At 39.6% G+C, this 27342-nt stretch overlaps 1 protein-coding gene across 1 annotated transcript in view; it reads left to right on the top strand.

Moving 5' to 3' along the window:
- The window catches only part of COL19A1 (collagen type XIX alpha 1 chain), a 332172-nt gene that overhangs the window by 260206 nt on the left and 44624 nt on the right, over positions 1-27342 (top strand). The window contains exons 29-41 of the mRNA XM_039532738.1: positions 623-658; positions 755-808; positions 904-957; positions 3364-3405; positions 4570-4623; positions 5520-5573; positions 10564-10617; positions 11819-11872; positions 16744-16788; positions 19150-19200; positions 19284-19328; positions 20702-20728; positions 24531-24584. Coding sequence (XP_039388672.1) covers positions 623-658; positions 755-808; positions 904-957; positions 3364-3405; positions 4570-4623; positions 5520-5573; positions 10564-10617; positions 11819-11872; positions 16744-16788; positions 19150-19200; positions 19284-19328; positions 20702-20728; positions 24531-24584 — 624 coding nt within the window. The remainder of the gene's footprint in view (positions 1-622; positions 659-754; positions 809-903; positions 958-3363; positions 3406-4569; positions 4624-5519; positions 5574-10563; positions 10618-11818; positions 11873-16743; positions 16789-19149; positions 19201-19283; positions 19329-20701; positions 20729-24530; positions 24585-27342) is intronic.

The raw sequence follows: 27342 nt of genomic DNA, 5'->3' as shown, positions 1-27342 counted from the left end.
TTTCTTTGTCTAGTTGTCTTGATAGTGTTCAATAATATAGGAGGTAGATGACACAGGTAATGCTCCTGAATCCTACTGTGATGAAAATGGCAATATCTTGTCAGTCCAATACAACATATTAAACTGAACTTTACACTTTAGTAAAATGACTAAGTTATAGAAATCATAATGCTTGAGACAGATGGCTATAGATTCAAATATAAGTTTTAAGCAAGTCTAATCATGTAAAAGACAAATTAATGTTATTTAAATGTTTACATTTTTACATTGATTCTTAGGCATCCTACAATATGTGATGCTTTTGCCTATTGCACTGCATAAATTTCAGTTTTCCCTGTAAATCGCAAGCTAACTGAACAATCCATTTCATAATAACATAACTGTGTCATTAGTCGGTGGCCTTACTTTCCATGTGAAATGGTTCTTAACCAAAATACTGGATCTGATCAACCTTGAACTTTAGCAAAATTGGGTCCAGATTTGTAACCTGCCATTTCAGCAGATCCCATTCTCTAAGATGCGCTGAACCAAAAGCCCACATTCAGTATTTTTGGTTCAAGATCACCCCTTTTTTAAAAGCATTGCTGCTGTTATCTGAGCCTACATTTGGCTATTTTTACAGGGTCCTAAAGGTCCATTTGGGGAACCAGGTGCACAGGTAAAATACTTATTGTATAATTTGGAAAAATGAATTTAACTTAACATGTTTTCCAGTTTCTTGAATAATATCTTGAGTAACTGTTCTGTATATTAGGGCCCTAGAGGACCCCCTGGATTACCTGGAATTCCAGGTACCCCAGGTGCTGATGTAAGTAACAGTTCTTTATATAACACTATATTGATATATGTGCCCCTTATCAATGACCGAAATTTAAAATGCAATGGCCTTGTTTCTGTTTCTAGGGTGCTCCGGGACCAGATGGGAAGCCAGGACTTCCTGGTCCTCCAGGTGACCCAGTATGTATACAGACTATGCTTGACTTACATTGTGTGGATGCAAGTATTTTAAAACAGAAAGACATCAGATGCCTAGTAGGCCTAGCAAATTGTATTCCAGGGATCAGCAAGCTTTGGCCCGCAGCCCACCAGGGCCAGCCCCCGCAGCCCCCATTGGCCTGGAGCGGCGAACCGTGGCCAGTGGGAACTGTGATCGGCCAAACCTGTGGACGCGGCAGGTAAACAAACCGGCCTGGCCAAGAGCGCTGCCAGCTTTTTTGTCGGCCTAGGTGGCGGAAGATCCTGCCCCCGACAGAGGTGGCGGAAGGTCCTGCCCCCTAAAGACCGACGACGACCTGGGCGGCCAAAGATCTGGCCGCCGAGGTCGCCGCCCCCCAAATGTTAGCACTCTAGGCGACCGCCTACGTCGCCTAATGGGTTGCACCGGCCCTGGGCTTGGCCCCCCAGGCCCCTGGCGGTCCGCATGCCAAAGGTTGCCGATCCCTGTTGTATTCAATTGACTGCCTAGTGATTTTTTTTATTTAGCTCATTACAATATCATTAATATTATGGTTATGTGAACACTTTCATGATAAATGTCTGTTTTCGGGAGGTTATGCTTTAGCTTTAATAGTTGTTTCCAGGCTGCAACTTGGCTTACCATGTCTCAGCCCCAGGAGCAGTTCTGTATAAATTTTCAAAGACTATAGTTTGGTTCTTCTTAAATTAGAAGACTATGGGAAAAATTGCATTGCTCTGACACATTTAAAAAGCTATTATATTATTAATGAAATTTTGCAAGTAATTAGCCCATAATGTGAACTAATTTTCTCAAGTAGTAACAAGAGAATTAAATGGCTAAAATGAACAGACACCTCAACGAGTTTAGATCCTTTAACATGTTCCCCAAAGTTGAAACTTTACAAGCTTAATTTTGATTTTAAAACAAATGCTGACAGAAGCTTCAAAAAAGATAAATAAACCTCTCAGAATTCCTAGAGCAGCTCTTGGGACTTGTTCCTCCGCAAAGTGAAACCCTTTAGTCACTTGTTAACCTCACTTGTGGTCCTAGAATTATAATGTGATTTGGCCTTTCCTAAGTGGTTTGGACCAAAGCCTGCTACCATATAACCAGATTTTTAAGAAGGCTTAGTTTCTAAGGTGAGATCCAGTGATAACTCCCTAAGTGTAGGAAACTGTTTAAATCCTAAATACCATCTTAGTTTTTATTTGAGACATGACATATATAAAAAGAAAATAAAAAGACATGGCTATCCCAAACATCAAGCTCCAGTGCTGGGAAACCTTATGGTGTCTTTCAGCCAAATCGCTGCTGCTTACAAAAGTGTGAATTTAGCCTCTTCTCTAATGAACATCCCTCTCGGTGAGAGTTTAAACCCTGCCCTGTAGAGTAGTCCTTCTCTAAGAACTTTCCTGGCAGATTTTTCAAGGTTTGTGAAACCATGCTGAATGTGGTATGTCCTTCTCTACATTAGCTGTTAAATCATGTTTAGCGGTGGTTCCACTGCACAGACAACATCCGTTGTCAGCAAACGGCAATTTTCCTGATGTACTGAAGACCAAGGTTTGACACTTTTGCTTTTCTGGTGGGGACAGGACCCTTAAAGCTTTAATAATGTTAACATTTGAAATTAGTTAAATTGAAGACAAGTACACACCAGGTTTGTCAGTGTATCTAACTGTATATCATGACCAAGGCTGTTTTTTTTCCCCCAACAATCACAGGAGTAATTTAGCTTGTGATTTTTTTAATGATTTACAAAAATATCCCTACATTTTGACATATGAGGATTCATTTTTTTGGAGCTGGGTGGGTGGAGGTAACAGCAACAGCTCAGTCAGTTTCATGGACACTTTGAGATACACAAAATTAAACCTAGCACTTGGAAAACTAAGGGAAGACAGGAGGAAAACAGTACTGCTACACAGAAGACCAGATCAAAGAACTATCTGCAAGGGCTTTAATTTTCCAAGGGTGACGATATTTCTCCCTTTTCCTGCAGAAATAAAAAAAAGACTGTTAAACATTTTGGAGGGCTAAGTTGGGTTTCAGAAGAGTACACTCTGATAGCGGAGCTACTATGTTTCAGTGTGTTGACTGTTTTCATAGCACAAACACAGTTCTAGCTAGTTCACTACAATAGGGAACAAAGAATTACCTTGGGTAGAAAGCACTGACAACATTTTAAAAATATATTTGACTCTTGCACTTTTTAGCATGAATACTCTTTATTTTTCCTTAAAAATATCATGATAAAACAGCCTTAATCATGACTCATTTGCATAATTATGTAAACTTTTTGATACCATTAATACATATGGAAACCATGGACCAAATATTTAAAGATGTGGGATATATACAGTATATTAAATATTTCTTAAGTGTATGCATGTATTTTATTTCAGATTGCACTTCCACTTTTGGGAGACATGGGTGCTTCATTGAAGGTAGTATATTGGTACAGGAGGAAGTCTTTCCACTAATATGAATGGGTTGTTCAAAACAAAATAGACATTGGCATGTTTTCATAAGTCAGCTTTTCCTAAAACCAAGGTTATGTTTTACTATATACTGTAAATCACCAAAGTTAAGGGTGTAAGACATTTCAGAGACAGTAAAAGACCTGTCATGTCTGCCATCGGAAAAATTTGGATCCTGATCCAGATCCTTCCTTTGAGGCCTGGGTCCACCTCTTGCTTTTCATTAAACTGCTTAATCCTCTCTTTTGTCCAAAACCAAATCTTGTTGTTCTTTGAGTAAGGTCCCTATGGGCACCTTAGTTCCTTCACTCTAGGTGTTCTTGCATCCCCTGCAGCTTTGATCGTAGATTTCTCATAGAAGTGTCTGTTCAGCCCACAGATGCACATTACTCAGTCATGTGCTGAGTGCTGGTGTTATATAGCCACGCACGGGTGAACTGCTCTCAGTTCCTTCTCAACCGCTTCAGGCTGACGTGGCCTTAACAATTGTCCACGTTGTTTTACCTCAATTGTGTCCCCTTAGTTCTTTTAGTAGTTAGTTTATTATAATTGTTCTTAGTAGTAGTTAGTACTTTGTAGTAGTTTTAGGTGTCATAATTTAAAAAATATATATTTTCCAAAAAATAAGTGTTTGTGTGTACATTACCTGTTGGGCCAGGAGGCAATCCTGGTGAGTGATGGACTCTCCCAGTGCATTGCTTAGGGGAATCTCATATTTTCCAAAAGTGCAACTTCTGTCTCACCTCAAAATCTAGAGCTAAGAAACCAGGGAGATCATGCACCAGTTTCTGTTTCATTCACATTTAATATATTATCACTAAAATTACACCACTGGAAGATTTAAAATAATGAAACCTCCAGCATCTCCTGTGTTCTTGATTTATGAATGTCTCTGTAGAAAGCTTAGATGCCACAATTCTATATATTTCCAACAAAATGCTGGTAGCAACTTCCAGGCTGGTGTTCCTGGATTAATAGGCATTAAAGGAGAAAAGGGAGTAGCAGGCTTTCCTAACAGGGATGGTCACAAAGGCAGAAAGGCAAGATTATGGGTGTGACTATATATTCATATGATCCACTGTTTCTTTTGCTAAAGTACTTCCCATAATTTTATTTTCCTCTGTTCTCCAGGGTGATACTGGGCCAAGAGGTCCTCCAGGAGTCCCTGGCAGGGAGGGGCCAAAGGTAAGTTTATTAAGTGAGTATTTTTTTTTACCCATTAAAAATGCAAGGCCAAATCCTATTTGTCTATCTGATATACTTATAAGGCCCCCACTACTGTAGTATCTCCAATCGTCATAATCTTTGGTTCTCACAACACCCCTATGCTACAAAGTGCTGTGATTCATTCCCATTTTACTGATGGGGGAACTGAGGCACAGAGGACTGAGTGAGTTACCCAAGGCTATGCAGGAAGTCTGTCATGAAACAGGGAATCTCTCAATTCCCAGGGTAGCACCACAATCACTGGACCACCCTGAGTACTTACATATTGTTACTCATGTGAATAGTCTCATTGATTTCAGAGGGACATATTCTAAACTTGTATTGAAGTCATTAGGAATTATGCCTTACTGAAGAATTACTAAAGATTGCAGGTTTTGACACCTAAATCCCTTAGAGCAAAATCCAATAATAATAATTTAAAAGTATATATTCTGCTTTGAAAAGAGTTCTAACCTAGCCTTCTGCGTAGTGTATACGCAATGTGCCTCAGATGGCACGTAACCAGGGTTCATCACTGAATTTGGTCCACTGGTTGAATCATTAGCTTCCTCAGCCCGGGCCAATTACTGATGGGGAGCACAACATGAACACTGATCCATGCCCTCTGTGATCTAGTTGTAGTTTATCAAGCTAACTTTGCACTCAGCCTCAGTCTTTTGGGCCAAATTCAAGCACATAAGAAGTAGGTGTAATGTTTATTGACTTTAGTGGGACCTGTGCCGGGGTGGAATTTGGCTCTTTGTTTTTTTATGGTCCCTTATTGCTAACCCATAAGTTCCATACTAGCATATTTAAAATGAAACACACTACAGTACATAGATTTTCATGATAGTTCAAAAGTTATGTCTTTATAGGGAAGCAAAGGTGAACGTGGAGTTCCTGGACTCTCTGGAGAGAAAGGTGATGAGGTAAAATTATTTTAATTTCAGTAATCATTATATTACAGTTATTCTTATGTGTACATGAATAAAGGTCCAAATTGAGAATTAAATCCACATATTATCTAATTCTCTAGAATATGTGAAGAAGATATATAAGCGTTAGCAGGGGCGGCTCTAGGCACCAGCAAAACAAGCTGGTGCTTAGGGCGGCCAAATCTAGGGGGCAGCAGGCTGCGCCGGCGGACCTGCCGCAGTCATGCCTGCGGGAGGTCCACCGGAGCCCCGGGACGACCGGACCTGCCGCAGGCATTACTGCGGAGGGGGCGCTCGTCCCGCGGCTCGGCTGGAACTCCCGCAGGCATGACTGCGGCAGCTCAAGCAGAGCCGCGGGGGGTCCAGCCGAGCCATGCGGGACCAGCGGACCCTCTGCAGTCATGCCCACGGGAGGTCCGCTGCTCCCGCAGCTCCGGGGCGCCTCCCGCGCATGACTGCTTGGGGCGGCCAAAACGGTAGAGCCGCCCCTGAGCGTTAGGAAGGCTGATATTAACAGTTTTTGATTCTGAATTTTCCAGATAATTAAGTACTGTTACTCAGTTAAGTAAGGCAGTTTTATTTTTCACATCTCTTAATTTAATTACAAATGATTGTATATTTAAATGCTAACATTGAGAAGATAATACAGGATGGAGCAATAAATGGGTATATGCTGAGTATTCTCAGAATGTTTGTTCACATTTTATAACAAATTTGCTTTGACTATAATACTGCCCCTTTAGTGTTCATTTTCCAACAGTATTCTAATGAACAAATTTAGTGGCAGGATTATTCATGTCAACAGCAAATATTAAGTGAATGTAGGAAAATATTCAGAGAGATTGAATTTTGAATTTGAAAATGTGAGTATTTTCACGAGATACTGGATTCCTAGGGTATTGTAAGCCAGTAAGGGTACAGAGAAATACCATGTGACCTATTGCCTAATGAAAATGAAATTCCACAGCTCCAATTTTAAATGCCAGATATTTGCAATGAAAGCTCAAGATCAATCTTATGTCAAAAGAATTCACGAAAATTAATCAGCTAATAAATGTGAGTGAATCATGTGCTCCTTGGAGATAATTTGCCAGATGAAATAGGTAAAATAAATCATCCATTACAGATTATTTGCTGAGCTCTATTAAATACCAAAGCACCTAAACTGAAACATGTTAAATATACTACTCTCTTGTAAATGTTATTGCTTTGATAGGAGAGAAAGTATCTGAAAAATTATGATCGCTAATATTTGGAATTTTGAATGTATTGATGAATTTCATATTCTTTCTGGGGGTTTCATGGTACATAGCTAATGTTATTTATGGAGTGAAGGTGAATTTTCAATAAAAATATGGATTGAAAGTGTTTTTCAAACTGAAATTTGTACTCAACACTATCTATCACTTCAAGAGCGTGATGAGTTAAAGTGTGTGTCAGATTTTCACCAGAACTGTGATGGAATGATGATGATTTTTTACCTTTGATTTAGTCGATATGCTTTCTTTCCTGCACAATTCAAAATAAATCCAGAAATATGCTAATAACAATGATGAATTATTGTCAGACTAAGCAACTGATATAAATGTTAAGGGAAAAAAGAAAATTCCTGTGGAACATCTTATCTTCAGGGTGGTGTAAAGAATCAGAACAAAAGTGTTCCGCTTTTGCCCCTACTTGCCCTAGATCTCAGCAGATTGCCAAAATATAAATATAGTTTCAGAAATTATCATATTTTTTCTTCCTTTTGTATTGATACTATTCAGAGAATCTGCAAGGTTGGTGTTTCTTAAATATTCAAGATGTCCTGAGATCTAGAAGACATACTTTAAAATAATTACAATAATAAATAAGGCTCTAGAACATTTTATTTTAAAAATAAATGGGACTGTGGTAAAACAGTAGTGTGGCCTTTCTCTATGCGCAACATCTCTGGTGCAATGCATGCAGCAGCAACTTGACACACAGAGAACCAATTTTAAACAATTCTGACAGTATCTAACTGCCAAAAATTGAGACAGATCTTAGAGGCAATTGAAAAGGTAATAACAAAAAGACCAGGTTATAATTTGCACATAGGGTTTTAAAGAGACTCCAGAGTAAATTCATTCTAAGTAAATTTTTATTGATTCAATAGGGTGCAATGCTCACTCAGTCAATAACGAAGCTATTCTAATGCTCCTTCACTATTTGGTAAGTGCTTAGGCACGCCAACAATGTTGGGTAGCTCCAGTGTTTTAGCAGATGCTTTAGGTTACTTCATTGTAACTGGGTGAATGAATGTCACATCCAGGACACTACATAATGGAGTTGTTACTCCAGTAATGGATCTGAAGTTCTCATGGTTTTTATGATTTGGTTTGATTACCAGAGCCACAAAATAGAACAATAGTTTTAGGGTCTTCTAAAGTTCATTGAAGCCAGTGGAAATACTCTCATAGACATAAATGAGCGTTTGAACAGGCCCTTAATGATTATGCATTTGGAATTGCATATTGTTTTATAATTCATGGAACTATAAACCAAAACTCCATTTATGCAGCTGAACGATCCAGTGCCTCCCCGATTTAATTCAATGATAAACTCTCATTTGCTTTAGTGGGAGCAGTATCAGACCCTCTATTACTCACATATTATGCTTCTTCCATAACTCAGAATTCTCTTTTCCCTGATCTTTCCTCCACTTCTTTCATATTCCCCCGAAGTATCTGGTCTCCGAGTTTCACTATACTTTGAGAATTGCACTGTTAAGACGATTTAGGTTTTGCAAAGGCCTCTTCATCCTTTCCTGATTTCTCCCTTTTCTTCTTTAACTCTTCTACTTCCCCCTGAATTTTCCTTCCTCTGGGCTCTTTTGTTTTCAGATTTTCTGTGAAGTATCAGGGGAAAGATTATGATCTGCTGAAAGTCATTTCTCTATCCATATATGTATATCATTAACGCATATGAAGTTATGAGAATTTTATTGTATGGTTGTCACTAAAACATGCTGTAAGTTGGGGAATCAGCCAGATATTAGCTTCCCAGAGGCAACAGGAAGGAAAGTAACCAACACCCAGGTGGAGCGTCAAACAGCCCATCAACAGCCATTGTCCAGCAAGGGAGCTACAATGCAGTGACTCACCTGCTTGAGGTCATACCAGGGGAATTGCTCAACATTCCCTAGAGACTCAGTAATGCCCACCAGACATGCCTGGGCTTGTGTGTTCCCCAAGCAAATGGGACTTAGGGTATAAAACAGAACACAGCAGGCCCATGCTTCGCCTTTCTCCTGCCCCCACCTATGCTCCAAGAAACCAAGACACTCAGAAGAAGACTGAAGACTCCAACAGAGGAGGCTGGTCCAGGTTTAAGGGGCAAACCTGTATATTAAGGATGCAGTATCCAGTGGGTTGAGAAAAACTGCTTAATTTAGAATTTGCCCAGTCTAATAGGGTTGAGAATTTAGACTGTTTGCTTGTTTTATTTTCTTTTGGTAACTAACTCTGACTTTTTGCCTATCACTTACAATCACTTAAAATCTATCCTTTGTAGTCAATAAATTTGTTTAACTGTTTATCTTTACCAGTGAGTTTGTATGAAGTGTGTGGCAAAACTGGTCAGGTTTGCAAAGGCTGGTGTATATCTATTTTCCACCAATGAAGTGGTGAGCCAATTAATAAATTTGCGCTGCCCATCTTGAGCAGTGGGAGACAGTATATTCTTGAGGTACAAGGCTAGGAGCTGGAGGGATTTGGCTGGTGCCTTTCCCTGTGTGATTCATGAGTGGCTCTGGGAGCATTCATGCAATCTAGCTGGCTTGGGGGTTACACATGCGGTTGAGCTGAGTGATAACAGCACCCGGAGGAGTTTGCTGCTGGTCACTAGCAAGGCATTGTGAGAGACTGCCCAGGCTGGAGAGTTAAGGGAGCACAGTGGTCCCAGGCTGCACCCCAGGGATCCCATCACAGAGGTTTTGTGTGCCCACTGAGAAAGCAACTTATGATAACTGAAAGCCACAGTCAGTTCTGGAATGCCCTACAAAGAGCAGCAGCACCACTGACAGTGAGTGCAAAAACCACCATTTTCCCTCACTCCAAGTACATTGTTATAAAAGAAAAAAACACTTTGGGGAGTTACAGAGAAGTCTTTTTGTTGTTGTTCTTTTGGAAACTGAGACCTCCAATCCTATGTTGAGAACCTTTAGGATCTCAATGTAGAAATGATATGGATAATGGGCTACTTATCTTCGTTCAGATATACTACATCTGCAGAGTGGTTAAGTGTCTTTCTTTTCCATCGCATGCTCATCACCAGATGTTGCACTAGTACTCTGAATATTAACTGATACAATCATTCCAGGTCTTTTTAGTATTGATATGAGGCATGGATTATAAATTCAAACAAAGAGATTTAGCTATTCACCTTTGAGATGAAGCCTTATTAAAACTATTAAATATATTTTACACGCATGCCGAATGCTAGTGAATTTTCAGGCCATAAAATAGAATTACGAGCAGTAGCTGGAAGAAAAGTGTGCAGTAGTTCTTTAAGTCCTATGACAAAAAAATCCATACTTTTTTATTTACATAAAACCAAAATAATTGGGATATTTGGCACAATGCAATATCCTGCTTAGATAATATCAGGTAATATTGAGAGGTGTGAACAGACGCCTTTCTGAATAGGAAGAAAGTTTATAGTGATAGGAAAAGGAAAAATTGTTTCTGTACTTTGCTCAGACATCATGCTCTTATCTACAGAGCTAAAGAGGAAAAGATATAAAGGACAGAAGTTACCAACAGTAGTGATGGGGAAGAGTGTAATTTATCACTCAAACAAGAGGTTATCTATTATGTGCTACTTCAGAACAGTATATGTTTGTTTAGCTAAAAAATAATTTGTATATAAACTGTAACAGTGATGGGTATGATGAATATAATGGATTTCAAGATTAAACCTGTGTTATGGAGAAAAATATTCATAAATATTTTTAATTCCTCAGGGTCTTCAAGGTATTCCAGGACTCCCTGGTCTAACAGGACCTAGTGGACCTTCTGTAAGTGTTTGATATAATCTATGATCTAATCTGTTCCTTTGGAGGTTACAATAACTGTCTAATGAACCTGTTGTACTCAATATCAAGATGTAATGAAAAGGAGACTAGGTTGAGCCAAATGTTAAAGATGCTAATAAATCCAATAATCCAATACTAATTGAAAATTAAAGATGTTATTTTGGGAGTAATGCTTTAGCTTACGGAAAGATGAGATAATTTAATATGAGTTTGTGACTCCAGAGATTTAACTTTCACTTAAATAATAGCTTCATATTGGTTTTTCATATTTCTAGCCTGTTCTTTTCTCTGTGGGGCTAATAAAGAGCCAGAGTCTGCCTTCAGTTGACTTCTGGGTTGTTGAATGAATGTCATTGTAAGAGTAACAGAAGTTGGCCCAGGTAGTTTTGTAGAAACAAGTTTATGTTGTGAGTTTAAATTCCTGAAAATGTTGCCATTGTCAGAACCATTATTGTGTATATAATTTATAATATGTTTCTTGGTGATTATTATCAGGAAATCTATACACAGCATTGATTTGAATGATGTAATAACTTTCAGATAATTATGCATCTGAACCCAAATTATTGGTATGTTAGTGATAAATTCTAATAATAATTCAATTTGAACACTCTGAAAACACTGAATCCTGAAAGTTAGTAATTATAAAGTGTGACTCTAAATTGGCTATTAATATAGAAAGCCAGCGAGCCACATTTGTAAAGCAATGATAGAAAATGTTATATCTTTTCCATACCCTTAGGAAATACTATTACATTTTACTTCCTATTTAAAAGATGCAGATCACATTGTTTATTGCGCTTATTTTTAATTTCCTGACTGCTTGCAGTACTTAAGTTAAGCTTTCTTTCAAAAACTATAACACATTTAGCAAAGCATAATGGGTAATTATGTAAATTGCCATTTAAGCAGCAAGGCGAAATGCTTAGCAGTATCAAAAGGTGCCAATTAAGGTCGCTACATTTAGTCTGCCAAGGTGAAAATGCAACCACAAACACAACTTTTACCCTTCGTAGGGCTTATCAGTTGTATGCAGCTGTTGTATCAGCCAGAAGAAATATAAGCCTAGAGGAGAGACTTAATTAAGTTGAAATGACCTTCAAAAAGTATGAGTTTTAATAACTTAATTGCAATGCAGAATACCTTGTTGTTCACTAATATGAACCAATCCTATGTGTTTCAGGGAGCAGTAGGAAGACCTGGACATCCCGGTCCAGTTGGGGCAAAAGGTGAAAAGGTATTGAACATTATTCTTTATTTCAGTTCCAGTGAAGGTCTATGAAGAATTCCCTAGTTCCTTTCCTCACTTATGATTTTCTTGACATGCCAGAAACAGAGCATGACTACCCAGGGAGTCAAAAGGCTGTATGGTACAAACAGGAATTGAACAGACAATATTGCTACCCATTTTTGACCCAAGTGGTTAGCCAAAATTTGTGGTCCTACAAGGTTGTTTCTGTTAAGAGGAGAAATTGATGTTGGAGCCAGGTATTTCTATGATGCAATCCTGTTTGTCTATGAAGATATACACATCCTCTTTCAGCCAGGTCTCCAGTCTGCTTAGTTTTATGCTCCCCTTTTCATGTCTGTTTCTAGTGTTTCTTGCTGCTTCCCTCTGTTACACATGCACACACTGCTCCAGTCCAATCAGTCTTCCACCCCTGATAAGAGCACAATGGAACCCTTCTTGAGCCACATGTCTAACTCCTACCCGAGCCTGGCATGTGGCTTTTATTTAAGTGGAGGTCCATATTGTTTCAGAGCTCAATGTTTATATTTATTCTGAATGATGGATTTGAAAATTTCCTCTAACAAAACAATAGCAGCAGCAAAGATAGGAACTCACCTTCCTCCTCCAAGTCACTTAAAACAAAATTAAATAGAAGAAACGTCCTTGTTAACTCAGTACACAGGTCTACTCATAAAAAGTCTGGTAAAGCTAAGTTCCAATAATAACTAACTCAGATGCAGGACACACATTTTCTGTTCTTGGATTTCTGGTTGAGGCTAGCTGGTGGGGTTCCAAGCTCTTTGGAGGTCAGGATCATAATTCAAAATGATCTTGATAAATTAGAGAAAGAGTCTGAAATCAATAAGACAAAATTCAGTAAAAAACAAGTGCAAACTTCTGCACTTGGGAAAGAAATATCAAATGCACAAATACAAAATAACTGGCTAATACAGGACAGAATCTGGGGGTTATACAAGATCACAAATTGAATATGAACCAACAATGTCATAGTGTTGTAAAAAAGGCAAATGTCATTCTGGGATGTATTCACAGCAGTGTCATACCTAAGACATGGGAGGTAATTATTTCACTCTACTTGGAACTGGTTAGAGCTCAGCTGAAGTAGTGTCCCGTTTGGAGCACATAATCTAAGAAAGACGTGGATAAATTGGAGAGAGTCCAGAAGAGAGCAACAAAAAATGATGATAGGTTAAGATGATAAGAAAACCTGACCATGAGGAAAGGTTAAAAGAATTGGGCATGTTTAGTCTACAGAAGAGAAGTCTGATGGGGGGGGGGGGGGAAATAAGTCTTCAAATATGTGAAAGGTTGGTATAAAGAGGACAGTAATCTACCGTGTCCACAGAGGGTAGAACAGTTAATTGGCTTGGTTTGTAGCAAGGGAGATTTAGATTATATATTAGGAAAAAGTTTCTAACTATAAGGATAATTAAACAGTAGAATAGGTTGCCAAGGAAGGTTTTGGTATCCACGTCATTGCAGGTTTTCAGAACAGGTTAGACAGACACCTGAGTTTCCAAAGATTTAATAACTATGGTAAATGCACTGTATAGATCATCCAAAACAGTGATTCAAGCATGTTTGAGCAACAAAACCCTTTGAAGCCCCTTTGAAGTAATAATCAGACTGCATCAGGGTTGACCCTCAGTCTGCTGCTGTGTATCATATTGATGGACTACATCAGCAGAAAGATCTTAATGGGAAAAAGGTCACAAGTTCCTGTATGCAGACAAAATAGCAATATGGATGTTCTCAAAAGAAGACCTTGGGGAAATAATAAATCAGTGATTTGACCAGCTAAGCAGGCCTGGGATGAAAATTAACATGACTAAGACTGAGGTCATGTAGGTCAGTAGAGGTGCCCCGGGAAACTGGATATAGAGATTAATGGAATACCGCTACACCAAACTGATCAGTTTAAGAACCTTAGTGGCTGGAAAAAGAACAGGAGTACTTGTGGCACCTTAAAGACTAACAAATTTATTTTAGCATGAGTTAGTGGCTGGGTTACAGAAGACAGTGAGGTAGTATATCAGATACAGTTCAAACTAGAGAATGCTGGAAGAGTGAGGAATAACATAGCAGGTTTTGTATGACAAGTATATGCCATTTACAGAACCCGGGTGCATCCAGCAATGTTGTATGGCACAGAAGCATGGTCACTAAAGAAATGGTAGCTTCAATTCCTACAGGTTTTTGAGATGAGATGCCTTCAAGGTACACCTTTACCCCGCTATAATGCAACCTGATATAACACAGGTTCACATATAGCGCGGTAGCAGCGGGGCTCAGGCGGCACTTTAAAGGGTCCAGGTCTCTGGCTGCTGTGGGGAGCCCAGGGCTCTTTAAATCACCACTGGAGCCCTGCTGCTGCTACCCCGGAGCTGCAGCAGCAGGGCTCGGCCGGCAATTTAAAGGGTCCGGGGCTCCGGCTGCTGCAAAGAACCCTGGGCTCTTTAAACCACCACTGCAGCCCTGCCACCGCTACCCCGATATAATGGCATTTCACATATAATGCGGTAGGGATTTTTGGCTCACCATGACCACGTTATATTGGGGTAGAGATGTATATAGAGTTTGAAAAGACAGATTTCAAAATGAAAGCATTAGAATGGAAGTCAGGTCTATGATGTCACAGACAAAATCCAGGAAGCATGACTTCACTGTTTGGACACATATAGAGGATGAATGAAGAGGACCTGGTGAAGATAGTATGGCACAAGAAGATGGTAGGAAAGAGACCCCAAGGAAAGCCGAGGAAGTGGAGGGTGGATTGCATCAAAGAAAATGGTAAGCAGGACCTTAGTGCAGCCTGAGACAAATGAACATCCTATTTGCATGACATCCTGGTGCCAGATGATGGAATTAGGGGAAGGAGAAGAGGAAGAAGTTAGACAAACACCTGTCAGGGATGGTGTGATAGTTCTAGGTATCTAGGGTATCTAGGACTGTGAGTCACCTTGTTACCCCCTCACCTCCAGCAAGAGAAAGACGTGCTTGTGCTTAACTGGGTGTCATTTTCATCATCCAATCTCCTCTGGACAATGCCAACCCTTACTTTGTCTGGCAAATTAACAATAGGTGTGTCTCAGTCCCCAAGCGCCTTTGATGCATTCCCCTATAGTGTCCAGCCCTTTATTCATGGAACACTTGCAGGAATACCAACTTGTATAATTCAACTCAGGAGTCTCAACTTGCTTAATACTACAGCACTGAGGTATATTTATAGGGAAAACAATATGTTTATTATCAAAGATTCAAGAGATAGTGAGTAAGGATAATGGAAGCAAAAGGTTACATAAAAACCAAAATCATAACACACTTTCTAGAGACTAAACTTGCCTTAGTAGGCTAATCTTCTGTCTGAATAAGTTTATTTCCCCTCAAATGTCTTCTGAAGCGTTTCAACCAGGGCTGGTTGAGATACCATTTTCATGAATGTAAATTTACTGCCCATTTACTTCCTAAGTGCAAGATGACAGGCTGTCTTCTCTTTTCCCATAATATAGTCCAGCAGACCTTTGAAGTATATCTCAAGATTTTCCCCTGTTGTGTGCTCTTCTGTGTTGTCTTTGTATCTCTCTGTTGACTTTGTATGTAATGTTCCACCATAGTGTCTGCTTACAATGCTTAATTTACTGGCCAACAAGGAGACAGGAGAATAAACATCTTTTGTCTGTCAGGAACACTTTTTTTCCTCCACCTCTCCTGTGATACAGAATCCAAGAACATATTTTCAATTTACATATATAACTCCTCACCTAATAGGAGGAGTTATACGTTCACAACTATATTACCAAACAGTATGACACTGGCTTTCATTTAAGGCCTCACACAACTGTATTTGGTGAACCAGAATGTACATACCAGAATCAGGATATTCTTGTAACACACTTGCCAGTTGGTACTGAAGATTTATGGGTCACAGATCATGTAGGTGTACTGGGTCCTGTCTCAGCATGGTATAGATCTCAGCGTGGGATAGATGGTCTAGATAACTTCTCACGGTCACTTCCAGCCCTGCGTTTCCATGATTCTGTGTTTTTATTGACTCGTAATAGTGACATTACCAGAAGAACTCACTTCCATGGGACAGTGCTTCATGTCATAACATAAAAACGTAACAGCCCATGCTTGTTAAGAGTGCCCACTAGTATGTAAACTGTTTGGGGAGCCTGCTCACATGTATTCCATTTCAGTCCATGTCAGCCCAACAGGCAACAGATACAACCTACCCACAGTTAGACCATCATCACAATTCACTACAAAAAGTGATGAATTCATTCTTTCTGTCATATTTCAATGATAGGTTTGTTCTTGTTTTGTTTTTGTTTAAGTAATGGTTGTTTCTTTATAACTTAATCCATAAACTGAAGATTATGTTCAACAACGTGGTTTATGATTTATGAAAATTATTCTGAACTTTTATTTTCTAAATTTTGTTTATTGCTATGAAGTTGAACATCTTTCTCGCTGCCTTTTCTCCCAATAATATGAAGAATATGTTGTATTCAGTTACTCAAAGTAAAACGAGTAAAACTACTATGTTAAAATTTCCATAAGGAAACCTATTGCAAATAATCAATGTCATAGGGCTAAGACTCTAGATCTAATATAAAGGTGTTATCCCCATATCAGCTTGCTCGCTTGTTTGTTTGTTTATTTATGTTATTTTACTTAGGGGATTAAGATGAAACTAGAGAGAGGGGAGGCCAAATTAACCTCTTATATAGCTGTACTTATCCAAAAAAGAGAAGGAGGAGGGTCATATAGATTTTATTTCTTGTTTATTATCATTGAGCTAGGTATTACATCAGTTTCAGTAAATGAAATGTATGAATCTTGTACTGTCATAGGGTAATGAGGGTTCTCCTGGAAAGCCTGGATCACCTGGACCTCCAGTAAGTCATTTGTTTCATATTTTGAAGAATATATTTTGATAATTTACCTAAGGATGTCGTGGATTCTCCAAGTCCTTGAATCAATATTGGATGTCTATCTAAATCTAAAAGATATGCTATAGCTCAAGCCGAAGTGTATGGACTTGATCCAGGAGATCTTTGGGCAGTGTTGCGCAGAATGCAAGATTACATGATCATAATGGTCTCTTTGGGCCCAAACTCCTATTGACATCAGTAGCCAAGATTTCGCCTTATGAATCTCTGAAAATAATATGAGTACTTTTTTCTGTAAAGCGCTCTTCATAAAATATTTATTTTTAAAAATACAAAATACAGTAAAATACAAAATGCTTTAAGAATATAACAGGCAGGCATGGAGAAAATATATTAAAACAATATGAGCTTTGAGGGGACAGATTCTTCCTTTATAAACCTAGAGTCAGGGTGTAGGCCACCTGTTCATGTTGTACATGGCATCTTGTACAGCCAGTGGGTTGTAGTAGTATCTGACTGCATGACCATTCCCCTAGTCTGCCCCTTTTTCGTTCCTCACATCCACAACTGTGACTGTTCTGCTGCAGCCCACTGTTTTCACCAATAAAGTATATGAAAATTAAAATAAAATAAAACCAGCCATATTTATTTACATTCATTTGTTTTGCAAGATAAAACTTCACATTTTAAAGTCTTCTGAACTCAATAAATTTCTCTTTCGTACTGAAAACACATTGTAGTTCAAGTGCAAATTGATTTGGGGATGGAAAAGGTATGTATCATCTTTGGTCTTCACTTTGTCATTCTCCCTTTTCTTATGCATACATTTTATAAATCTCCATATATGAAAAAAGATTACATCCATATTTCCTTCCTTCACCTTAAACATCCTGTGAATAGAATTTGAAAAAATATAAATCTCTTTTCAGAAGCAAAAGTTTCATCCATTTGTATCTTGAATACACTTGAGTTAACTTGTGCTTTTTGTGCTTTAGCAGTCAACAGGCTGTAAACATTTAGCATAAACTGGTAGTTCAGCTATTGAATTTTATTGAATTCATAATTTTTCTTCTGAATTTATTAATGTCTCATCTGTCAAATTTGAGCATTAATTCAAAGCTATAGTACAAGCCTCTATATTCTTGAAGTACTTGAAGCCTGACTCAAATGCTTTGCAGTTTTCATTTAAAATGTAACTTTTTAAGGTGATAAAAAAAGAAATGTACAATACCTTGAATTCCTTTACCCACATCATTTGGCCAGTCACATAAATGGTTTGGCAATTTTATATAATAAAAATTATACAGTTACCTTAGGATTCATGAGCCTTCATTTTTATAAGCTGATAAAAAGCCCAATCCTCCATTCATCATACATCCCAAACTCTTAACTGACTTCACTGGAGTTTTTGCAGGACAGACCTGTCACAGTTCGGAGCAGTTGCACCTATATTCCCTCTCTAGGGTCCCACAAGGGCACTCACTCATAGGCTTTCAGCAGCCCAGCTGCCACCACTCTGGGCATAGACACGTTTCTCTCCACGGTAATTCCAGGCTCTCTGCCTACATAGTATTCCCCAGGAAAGTCAGACTGCCTAAACAGGCCTGCTTTACTTTTCTCCTCAGAGATGGTAAACAGGGTAATTGCCACAATTAAGTTGCCACACAACTCTTTCTAAGCAAGTACGTTTATTTTAAGGAAAGCGTAACAGAGAAAACATGTTAACAATAAAAGAACCTACTTACGTGCCAATAAACATACGAGAGATCACCCCCGGGCTACAACAAGGCCTGTAGCCTGTGAATTATCCTTCGCATCCCACCAAGGGTTTATCTATGGTCACAAGTTCATAACAACAGTTATCTCTGAACAAACACAAAGACTGGGCCATGTCCTTCCAAGGATTGGGGGGCCCCCTTGGACAAAAGGTTCTGTCCATTTGCTGGATCAGAAAGAATGCACTGAATCATTTTTAAGTCTTTTCTTTGTTGGCCCCTGGAGAATCCGGTTTGAACCAGTATTTGAGAACCTCTCTCCAGGGTGGTAGCCCTCTGGAGGTGTTACAACCTGAGTGAATTTGCTTAACCACCTCCCACTCCTCTTAGTTCCTGGAGAGCTGAGGCCCCCCTCCTCCATGGAATTACACACAGTCCCTGATCTACAAAGATAATAAACTGAATTCAGTAAGGTTTGTCCAAGATATTGCAGGTAGTTGCCATATCTATCACAAGACCCATTAAAAGAAATGGTACTTTGGCTTTGTTGTGTACTAACAATTCAAAGGATGAAAGGCTGTTTTTCCATTGATTTCACCTTCATAGTTGTGATATTTTTAAAAATATTTTCTGAATATTTTCATATTTTAAGGGTATGCCATACAATGAAAGGAATGGAATGAGCAGCTTATATAAGCTACAGGTATTTTTCTTTATTAAATGATTTAACATTTTTTTCCTGATTATTGCCTTATGAAACAAATGAATGTGTTTTTTTTCCCCCAGGGAGGTGTAAGCGTTGCTACTTATCCCGGTCCGCCGGGCCCTCCTGTAAGTATTTAATAGATATTATCTGTAATATTTAGTTTAAAACATTTACAGAAAGCTTCATATCTTGCATGCAGCTTGTCTGTTAGCTGGGTAATGGAAAACTTTACATCTGAAAAATAACAATAAACAATTCAAATAGGATGTGACTGATACACATTAATAATAAAACACACATTTCATAAGTATATGTAACAAACAGCCTAGCAGCAGGGGCGGCTCTAGACATTTTGCCACCCCAAGCACAGAGGGTCCGCTGGTCCTGCAGCTTTGGCGGACCTCCCGCAGGCAAGCCGCCAAAGGCACCCTGCCTGCCGCCCTAGCGGCAACCGGCAGAGTGACCGGCTTGGAGCGCTGGTGCCTGGAGCCCCCCTGCCAAGCAGACACTGGGAGAATGACTAAAATTTCAATATAAATATTGATAATTACAACCGTAGATTTTGCTGAATAGTACTTTACAAAATGCCAGTACCCTAATTAAAATTAATGGGACTACTCCTTTGAGTAAGTGCAGTTTAATATGAATATAGGTTGCAGAACTGGGCACAAAAATAATTTGACCTTGGACTATATATTGCATTAATATAATAATTCTTAAAACATATAGTGCACTTTTTATCTTTAGAGGCAGTGTTGTTTAGTACTGCATTAAATTTCGTGCTGAAAATAAGGAACTCATTAATTCTAGTCTAGTGCTGTCACTGACTCGCTGCATAGCTTTGGACAAGTCTCTTAATTTCTCTGCCTCGGTTTCCCCATCTGTCTCTGAATGATGAGGAGAATGTGGGAGTCATATGGACTGAATGTATCCCTCCCCTCAATTTTCATGAGTTCCATAGGGGCTGCTGTCCTCCTGGCTGAGAGCTCTGAAAGAGATCTGTCAGGCAGTGGTAACCTTTGGGCTATTCTGCCCCTTTGCACTCCTGTGTGTCTAAGGTGGACTCTGTCTGCCTCATCCCTCTTACACATACACTTGGACTGTGGAGCCAGAGAGCCACATGGTTAGTGCCTTTGTGATGTTATAGCCATAGGCAGACTCCACCACTGGGCTTAATCATTTTGGCAGCTGTGTAAACCCTTTGTGGCCACTAATGAGGCACTGCTTTCCCCTTTGTGATACCATTTGCACTTCGTGGCATAGAATCAAGCCAGGCACAGAGATATGCCCTGCTCTGCACTATGGAATAACACACACTAGGATTTGACCCAAATTTAACAAAATAAGATGGCTGCTAGTAGTGATTCTGAATACACTACTACTCTACCGTTCTATTATAATTGTTATATTTTTTTATTATGGTAGTGTTAAAGACACCACATTCTTGTCTAATTGTGGTCAGTTATTTTCTAATACCTTTGTTAATCATTCTTTGCAGGGTCCAAAAGGTGATCCTGGCACAATGGTATGTATATTTTATTGGAATGTGTCATTTCAGTCATACTGACAAGTGTGTCTTCATGAGTTGGGATGTGGGGATGATGAGGACAAAGAGTGGGAGGACTACTAGGGAACTGAGGACTTCATAGGTCATTAGAAGAGCCCTCCCAAAAACTCAAAGTATGGTCCTAGCCATGTGAGTGGGACAATACAGGAAGTTGAGCAGGAAATTACTCTGTCAATACATTTAAGAAAACTTGTTTTATAACCAAGGCTAGTGAAATGTACAGCTCCAGGTTAATAGATTTCTTTTTACAGCTGTTAATATTATGTTCAGTGATACATTATATAAACTGTCTGTGGATTTTGTTCTCTGTTTAGTAATCTAGAGAGGCATTTAAGTATGAAGAATTTGTATTATTTCATGAGATTAAATCACTACCTGAAGTAGGCCCAGTAGAAATAAAGATGGAAAATGTTTTAATTTTGAGCCCAGTGCAGTAACACGTAAAGTTGAAATTGCTCATAGGGGGTGATCACATTGTACCAGCGTTTAGCAACCAGAAGACTATGTTTTCTTAAGGAACAGTGTGATGAGGGATTAATGCTCAAAAGTATTTAGAATATGCTTGGGCTGTCTGTAGCTGCCAAGAAGTTGATGATAATTGGAGCCACAGTACATCTCCATTGTATAGCTTCACATTTAAAACCTATCGTAATAAAGCCGATTCATTGAATGCTTTGCTGTTTCTCCTCAAAGATTGCAGTGTGCCCTTTTCACAAAACCTTTATATTTCATATATTTACATTTTTGGAACAAATAGAAAAGCTTTGCAATGACCAGGTTTTGGTAGATACTGTTTGTACTTTGACACCATGAAATATTTTTTCAGTTTTAATATGAAATTTTTAAAGAGCCCGTAGGAAGCAAGTAGCTCCCAACCAAGATACATACATCTGCAATAACTGCCAAAGAGCGTGCAAATTTCAGGGTACATCTTCACATAGCTGAAGTTGCGTATCTTAGATCGATCCCCCCCCTAGTGTAGACCTGCCCTCAGATTGGACTAGTCAGTCACATGAGACATTGAAAACCATCTACATCGTAGGCTGCAATTCCCATCATCTCTCTCAGAGGAAAGGATGCCAATTTATTTAACATAATGCAGTGGGTGCCATTAAAAACTGGACATTTACCACTCACAGCAGTTAAATCTACCACAGTCTAAGGAATGTCACAAATACCATGGTCATGGGGGACAAAGCAGCACAAACCCACATTTACAGAACTGCACCATTGCAGTAAAGGAGGCAAAATAACCCTTTCACAATCAACATGGCAGAATCATGGCCAGCAGAGCTATTTTGCATAGTGAACCAGCTAGTCAACCCAGACTGCCTATCCCAGACACAAGATCCCATCATCAACTGCTGTGAAGGGCTATCAGCATCCTTCACTGAAAAGTTCAATAGAATGTGTACAGAACCCAACAGGAAAGAAAATTGTGTTATCCAGCCCACCACTCTGGCTGAGTTGGGCCCATAACACATGCTGAAGATCAAGAAGCACTGCAATTTATTAGACCCACAACATGTGGAATAGATCCATAGCCATCCTAGCTAGTAAAAGCCAGTTATGGACAGCTATGCCCACTACTAATGGAAATGAGTATTCTTCCTTCAAAGAAGCACACCTGCCAAACGCCTTGAAAAATATAATAGTTCACCCAATTCTCAAGGAGAACAACACCTGACCCTGAAGATCTCTCTAAATATTGTCCTGTTTCCAACCTCCCATTCCTGGGCAAAACAACTGAGAAAGTAGTAACCACAAAGCTCTAACGTGACATCAGCCAACATCCTGGATGCCTCACAACCAGAGTTCAGACGAGGGCACAGAACAGAGATGGATCTAGTGGCACTAAAAACAAACTTCCTCATGATCATTAACACAGGTAAGATCTCCAGTCTGTAGCATTTGACATAATGGGCCACAAGGTACTACTAAAATGCCTACATGACATCCCGTGAGTAGATGGCCCAGCACTACAGTAGCTCCAAGTGTTCCTCTCCAGCAGATCTCAGAAAGTGGTGATGGGTAACTGCTCCTCCTCTCCAAAGACCTTTATCTGTGGGGTCCAGTAGGGATCCCTTCTATTTCCACTACTCTTTGGTATCTCTCAGTAGGAGAGATAGTGAGACACCATGGCTTAGCTGCCACCAGTATGCTGTAACTCTCACCTACATATCTCATTGCCCGCTGAAATACCTACTGCCACTCCTAAATTTTCAGATTACCTACATGAAATTAGCTCTTGGATGATGAGCAGCTTGCTCAAGCTGAACCCCGGCAAGACCAAAATGATGCTGATTAAAAAGGGAAATGCTGTGAAAAGCTGGACAAGATGTTTTCTACGCCTTCTATTTAAGCCATACATGTGTCAAAGTGGTGTGAAGCCTTGGGATCCACTTTTACTCCTTATTAAACTTGGATGATGAGGTATAGTCAGTTTCCAAAAATGCCATCTTGCACCTCCAGCTTGCTAGAAAATGTCCCTTCCTTCCATATGAGGACCTGACCATGGTGCTCCATGCATTTGTCACCACCAGGCTGGATTAATATAACTCATTGTATCTAAAGCTGAATGTGAAGATGATGCAACGACTGCCTACCTTCTCCGTATCCCTGGTCACTTAGAACACATTACGCCTGTGCACAAGTCCTTCCACTGGACAGACTCAAGTCAGATGACAGTTTTTTTTTTTTTCCTTTTTTTCAAAGTAAATAATGAAGGCCCAAGCCCATCAAAAAAGAAATTTTTTTATTGATATATGAAATATCTGCTATCCTCTAGTACAGTGCAGGATGAAGTATGGAACAAAGCATTCTCTGTTGAGGGGCTCTTGGTAAGGAACAGTCTTTCAGAAGAGATTTGGCAAATCCAAAGTCTCACCACTTTAGAAAAAAGCCTTTCCACGATGAATAATGCTTGGAATTTGAACACCCTTTCTATTCCCAAACCACTCTCAAGCCCCTAAATCCTCAGAAAATCTCTCTATCCCAAACAGAGTTCTGACCCCATTAAAGGGACAAGTTACAGAGATGCCATGAAATCCCCTTGGGATTTTGTTATTGATTTTACATGTAAAGCACTCAGATACTATGGTGATGGGCAGTAGTATAAAACTCCAAGATAGCTAGATAAATAGCTTGTTATGGTAAATGTCCTTTTTTTTTTTGGCACTCACTATTACTTGTCTGTAAAGCTGAATTACTATTCAGTAGTTGCTTCATCATCTCACTCATTTTCTGGCTTTTCTTCCAAAGCTCATAGACTTAATGCTAGAGTGCTCCTGATCTACACATCCCTAGGGAGAATAGGCTTTACTTAGCAAACAGAGTTTTGCTCTGAAGCCTCTAGATGCATCTTTTTTTTACAGTCAAAAGGAGAATTCTAGAGTAACCTTGCAACCCATGTTACTTCTCTAATTGACAAGATATATTCAAACCCCTCCCTTTATTGACTGAAAGTGGTTTAGTGCTGACCTTGACCAAGTAGATAACCAGAGGGGATTCTCTCTGATTAGGTTTTTAATCAGAATTGAAACAATCAGAAAATAAACATGTACTTGTTCTGGGAATAGTTCTAATTCTCAGGTCATAAAAACAACACATAGCAAAAGCTGTTCACTTAAAGTAAATACAATATTTAGCTGATTGTTAAATAATCTCGAGTTGAATGCTTTGCTTTTATTTGCTATATTACTATTTTTATGTCATTCAGAATGCAGAATTATTAATCTAAGCAACACTTTAAAAAAAACAGGGAGAACCAGGTCCAATGGGACTACCTGGACTAGAGGGATTTCCAGGAGAAAAGGTAAGTCTTTATTAAAGAAAAATATCCTCTCTTCTTTTCCATTGGTGTTGTTCCTTCTTTTGTATATCTACAGTGTTTATTGGCAGGGAAATGTTTCCTTCATTGAAGAGGCTGTTCACTTGTTGATGGTGTCTATCTACAGCAGAATGTTTCATGAAAGATTGAGTCTGCATATGTAGAAATGTTGCATGCCTACTGTATTTTCATTTTCTGTTTAAATCTAGGTCTAAATAATACAATTCAATCAATGTAAAATTCCATTTTTTCAGGAATAACGAGTTGTGTGTAATCAGACTTCCATCCATTACCAGTCATTCATTCTATTCCATTAGTATTAGAGCAGCCACTTCAATTTTACTAAACAAGCTACTTCCTTGATTAATGCTGATTAGAAGTGCAAAGCACTCCTTAGCAGAAGACATGAACCCTTTGATATGGCCCTAGATATGTTCACTGTTTTTTATTCCCCTTGACCAAACATCATCTTCCTCATCTAATGTAGTTATGCTGTCCATTATAAATGCATTTCTGAGGCAAAGATCCCACCTGATAGTGTAAGCCTCAGACTGACTGCATGCATGACTTTTACAAAGAAGGCTAGTTTAAATGAGACTAAAAATCTAGGTAAGCAAAGTGGACCAAATCCAGAGAGATGCTGAGCACCTGAAACATCCAGTGGGCCCAGTCCTGCTCCCAATGAAGCTAAGGCAACTCTCTTGCCTTGTAGGATTTGACCTGCTATTTTTAAATATGTGGATTGTAACAATTTTTGTTTTGCACTTCTTGTGTTATAATGAGTCTGTATCATAGAATCACAGAATATCAGGGTTGGAAGGGACCTCAGGAGGTCATCTAATCCAACCCCCTGCTCAAAGCAGGACCAATCCCCAACTAAATCATCCCAGCCAGGGCTTTGTCAAGCCGGGCCTCAAAAAGCTCTAAGGATAGAGATTCTACCACCTCCCTAGATAACTCATTCCAGTGCTTCACCACCCTCCTAGTGAAATAGTGTTACCTAATATCCAACCTAGACCTCCTCCACTGCAGCTTGAGACCACTGCTCCTTGTTTTGTCATCTGCTACCACTGAGAACAGTCTACATCCATCCCCTTTGGAGCCCCCTTTCAGGTAGTTGAAAGCAGCTGTCAAATCCCCCCTCATTCTTCTCTTCTGCAGACTAAGCAATCCCAGTTCCCTCAACCTCTTCTCATAAGTCATGTGCTCCAGCCCCCTAATCATTTTTGTTACCCTCTGCTGGACTCTTTCCAATCTTTCACGTCCCTCAATCTTCTGGCAATGCCCCTACTTATACAGCTCAAAATGCCGTTACCCTTCTTGGCAACAAGGGCACACTGTTGACTCATATCCAGCTTCTCGTTCACTGTAACCTCTAGGTCCTTTTCTGCAGAACTGCTGCCTAGCCATTCGGTCTCTAGTCTGTAGCAGTGCATTGGACTCTGCACTTGTCCTTGTTGAACCTCATCAGATTTTTTTTGGCCCAATCCTCTAATTTGTCTAGGTCCCTCTGTATCCTATCCCTATCCTCCAGCATATCTACCACTCCTCCCAGTTTAGTGTCATTTGCAAACTTCCCTGGGGGGGCAGTCCACGCCATCCTCCAGATCATTAATGAATCATTATGTATACCGATAATCATAATGAATCATTATGTAGCCCCATCTTGAGAACATCTGACCCCCAAGCATGGTAGAGTTCGCTTGCTCCTCCTTCCGGCTTTGTGTCCCAGTGTAGGACCAATGAGCACTGGGTTCTCTGGAATTCACGGGCTGATGGCAGGTCTCAGCCCTTAACTTGCTAGTCACTGAAGCGAAACTGCATTCTCAGTACACAGTGTATCCAGCTAGTGGCCTGGTGAATAACTTGAAATGCAATGCTTGTGACTTCTAGGACATTACAAATTAAAAGCAACTGTAGACCAACCAAGTTTAAAAAGGAATGAACACATTATTAAAAGAAAGGATATGATTAATTTAGAAAACAGGAATTAGGTAAAGGGGAAAGGTGAGGAAACTGATTAATGAATTAACAGATTAAACCCCACAACCACAAGCAGACTCTTCCTGAAATAAAGATATTCTTCTAATTAGCCAACACAGTCAAAATCCCACATAGACTATACAAATAAATAGGTGTGATCCCAGAGTCTGCCTGCAGGTCCCAGGTGGCTAGTGTGAGCTCTGTAGGGCTGACAGAACAGAGGTAAGTTGTGCAGTGAAATAATCATGTGGAGGATGCAGGCTTGACCACCGCTTATGTGCAGTGTGGTGTCACCCACCCCTTTGATTCCAGGTGCATTTTCAATTGGCTGTGCACCCACAAACCAGGGCTTTCTTATCCCCTGGCATCCTTTTCTATCTATCTAGGTGATGTATCCCAAATATTCATTGTTAAAGATTCAAGGCAGATCCCTCATTGGGTGGAGCAGATCCCAGGTGGCTCCAACCCTGGCTTTCCCTTGTTTTACAGGGCAAGGGAGGCCTAATGAGTGAGGCTGGCAAACAATCTTCTCCCTATGAAGTCTTCTTTCCCTCTTGGGTTTGCTTGGTTATTGGTTGGGTGGAAGAAGTGGCTTTGTTTCACAGACACTTAAGGGAGATGGAACATCCTCTGGGAAACTGGGTGTTTCCCATTGGCCAGGCCCTTGTGGCTGACAGGAAAATTGGAAGTTTTTTGCCTGCTCTATGGAGAGCAACCCAGGAGGTCTATCTCATACCTGTGCTAGCAGCCAGTAACCAAC

Source organism: Mauremys reevesii, linkage group 3 (assembly GCF_016161935.1).
Source record: "Mauremys reevesii isolate NIE-2019 linkage group 3, ASM1616193v1, whole genome shotgun sequence".
Taxonomy (NCBI): Eukaryota; Metazoa; Chordata; order Testudines; family Geoemydidae; genus Mauremys; species Mauremys reevesii.
The sequence above is the reverse complement of the archived record's forward strand: the minus strand, read 5'-3'. Positions and strand labels throughout refer to the sequence as shown.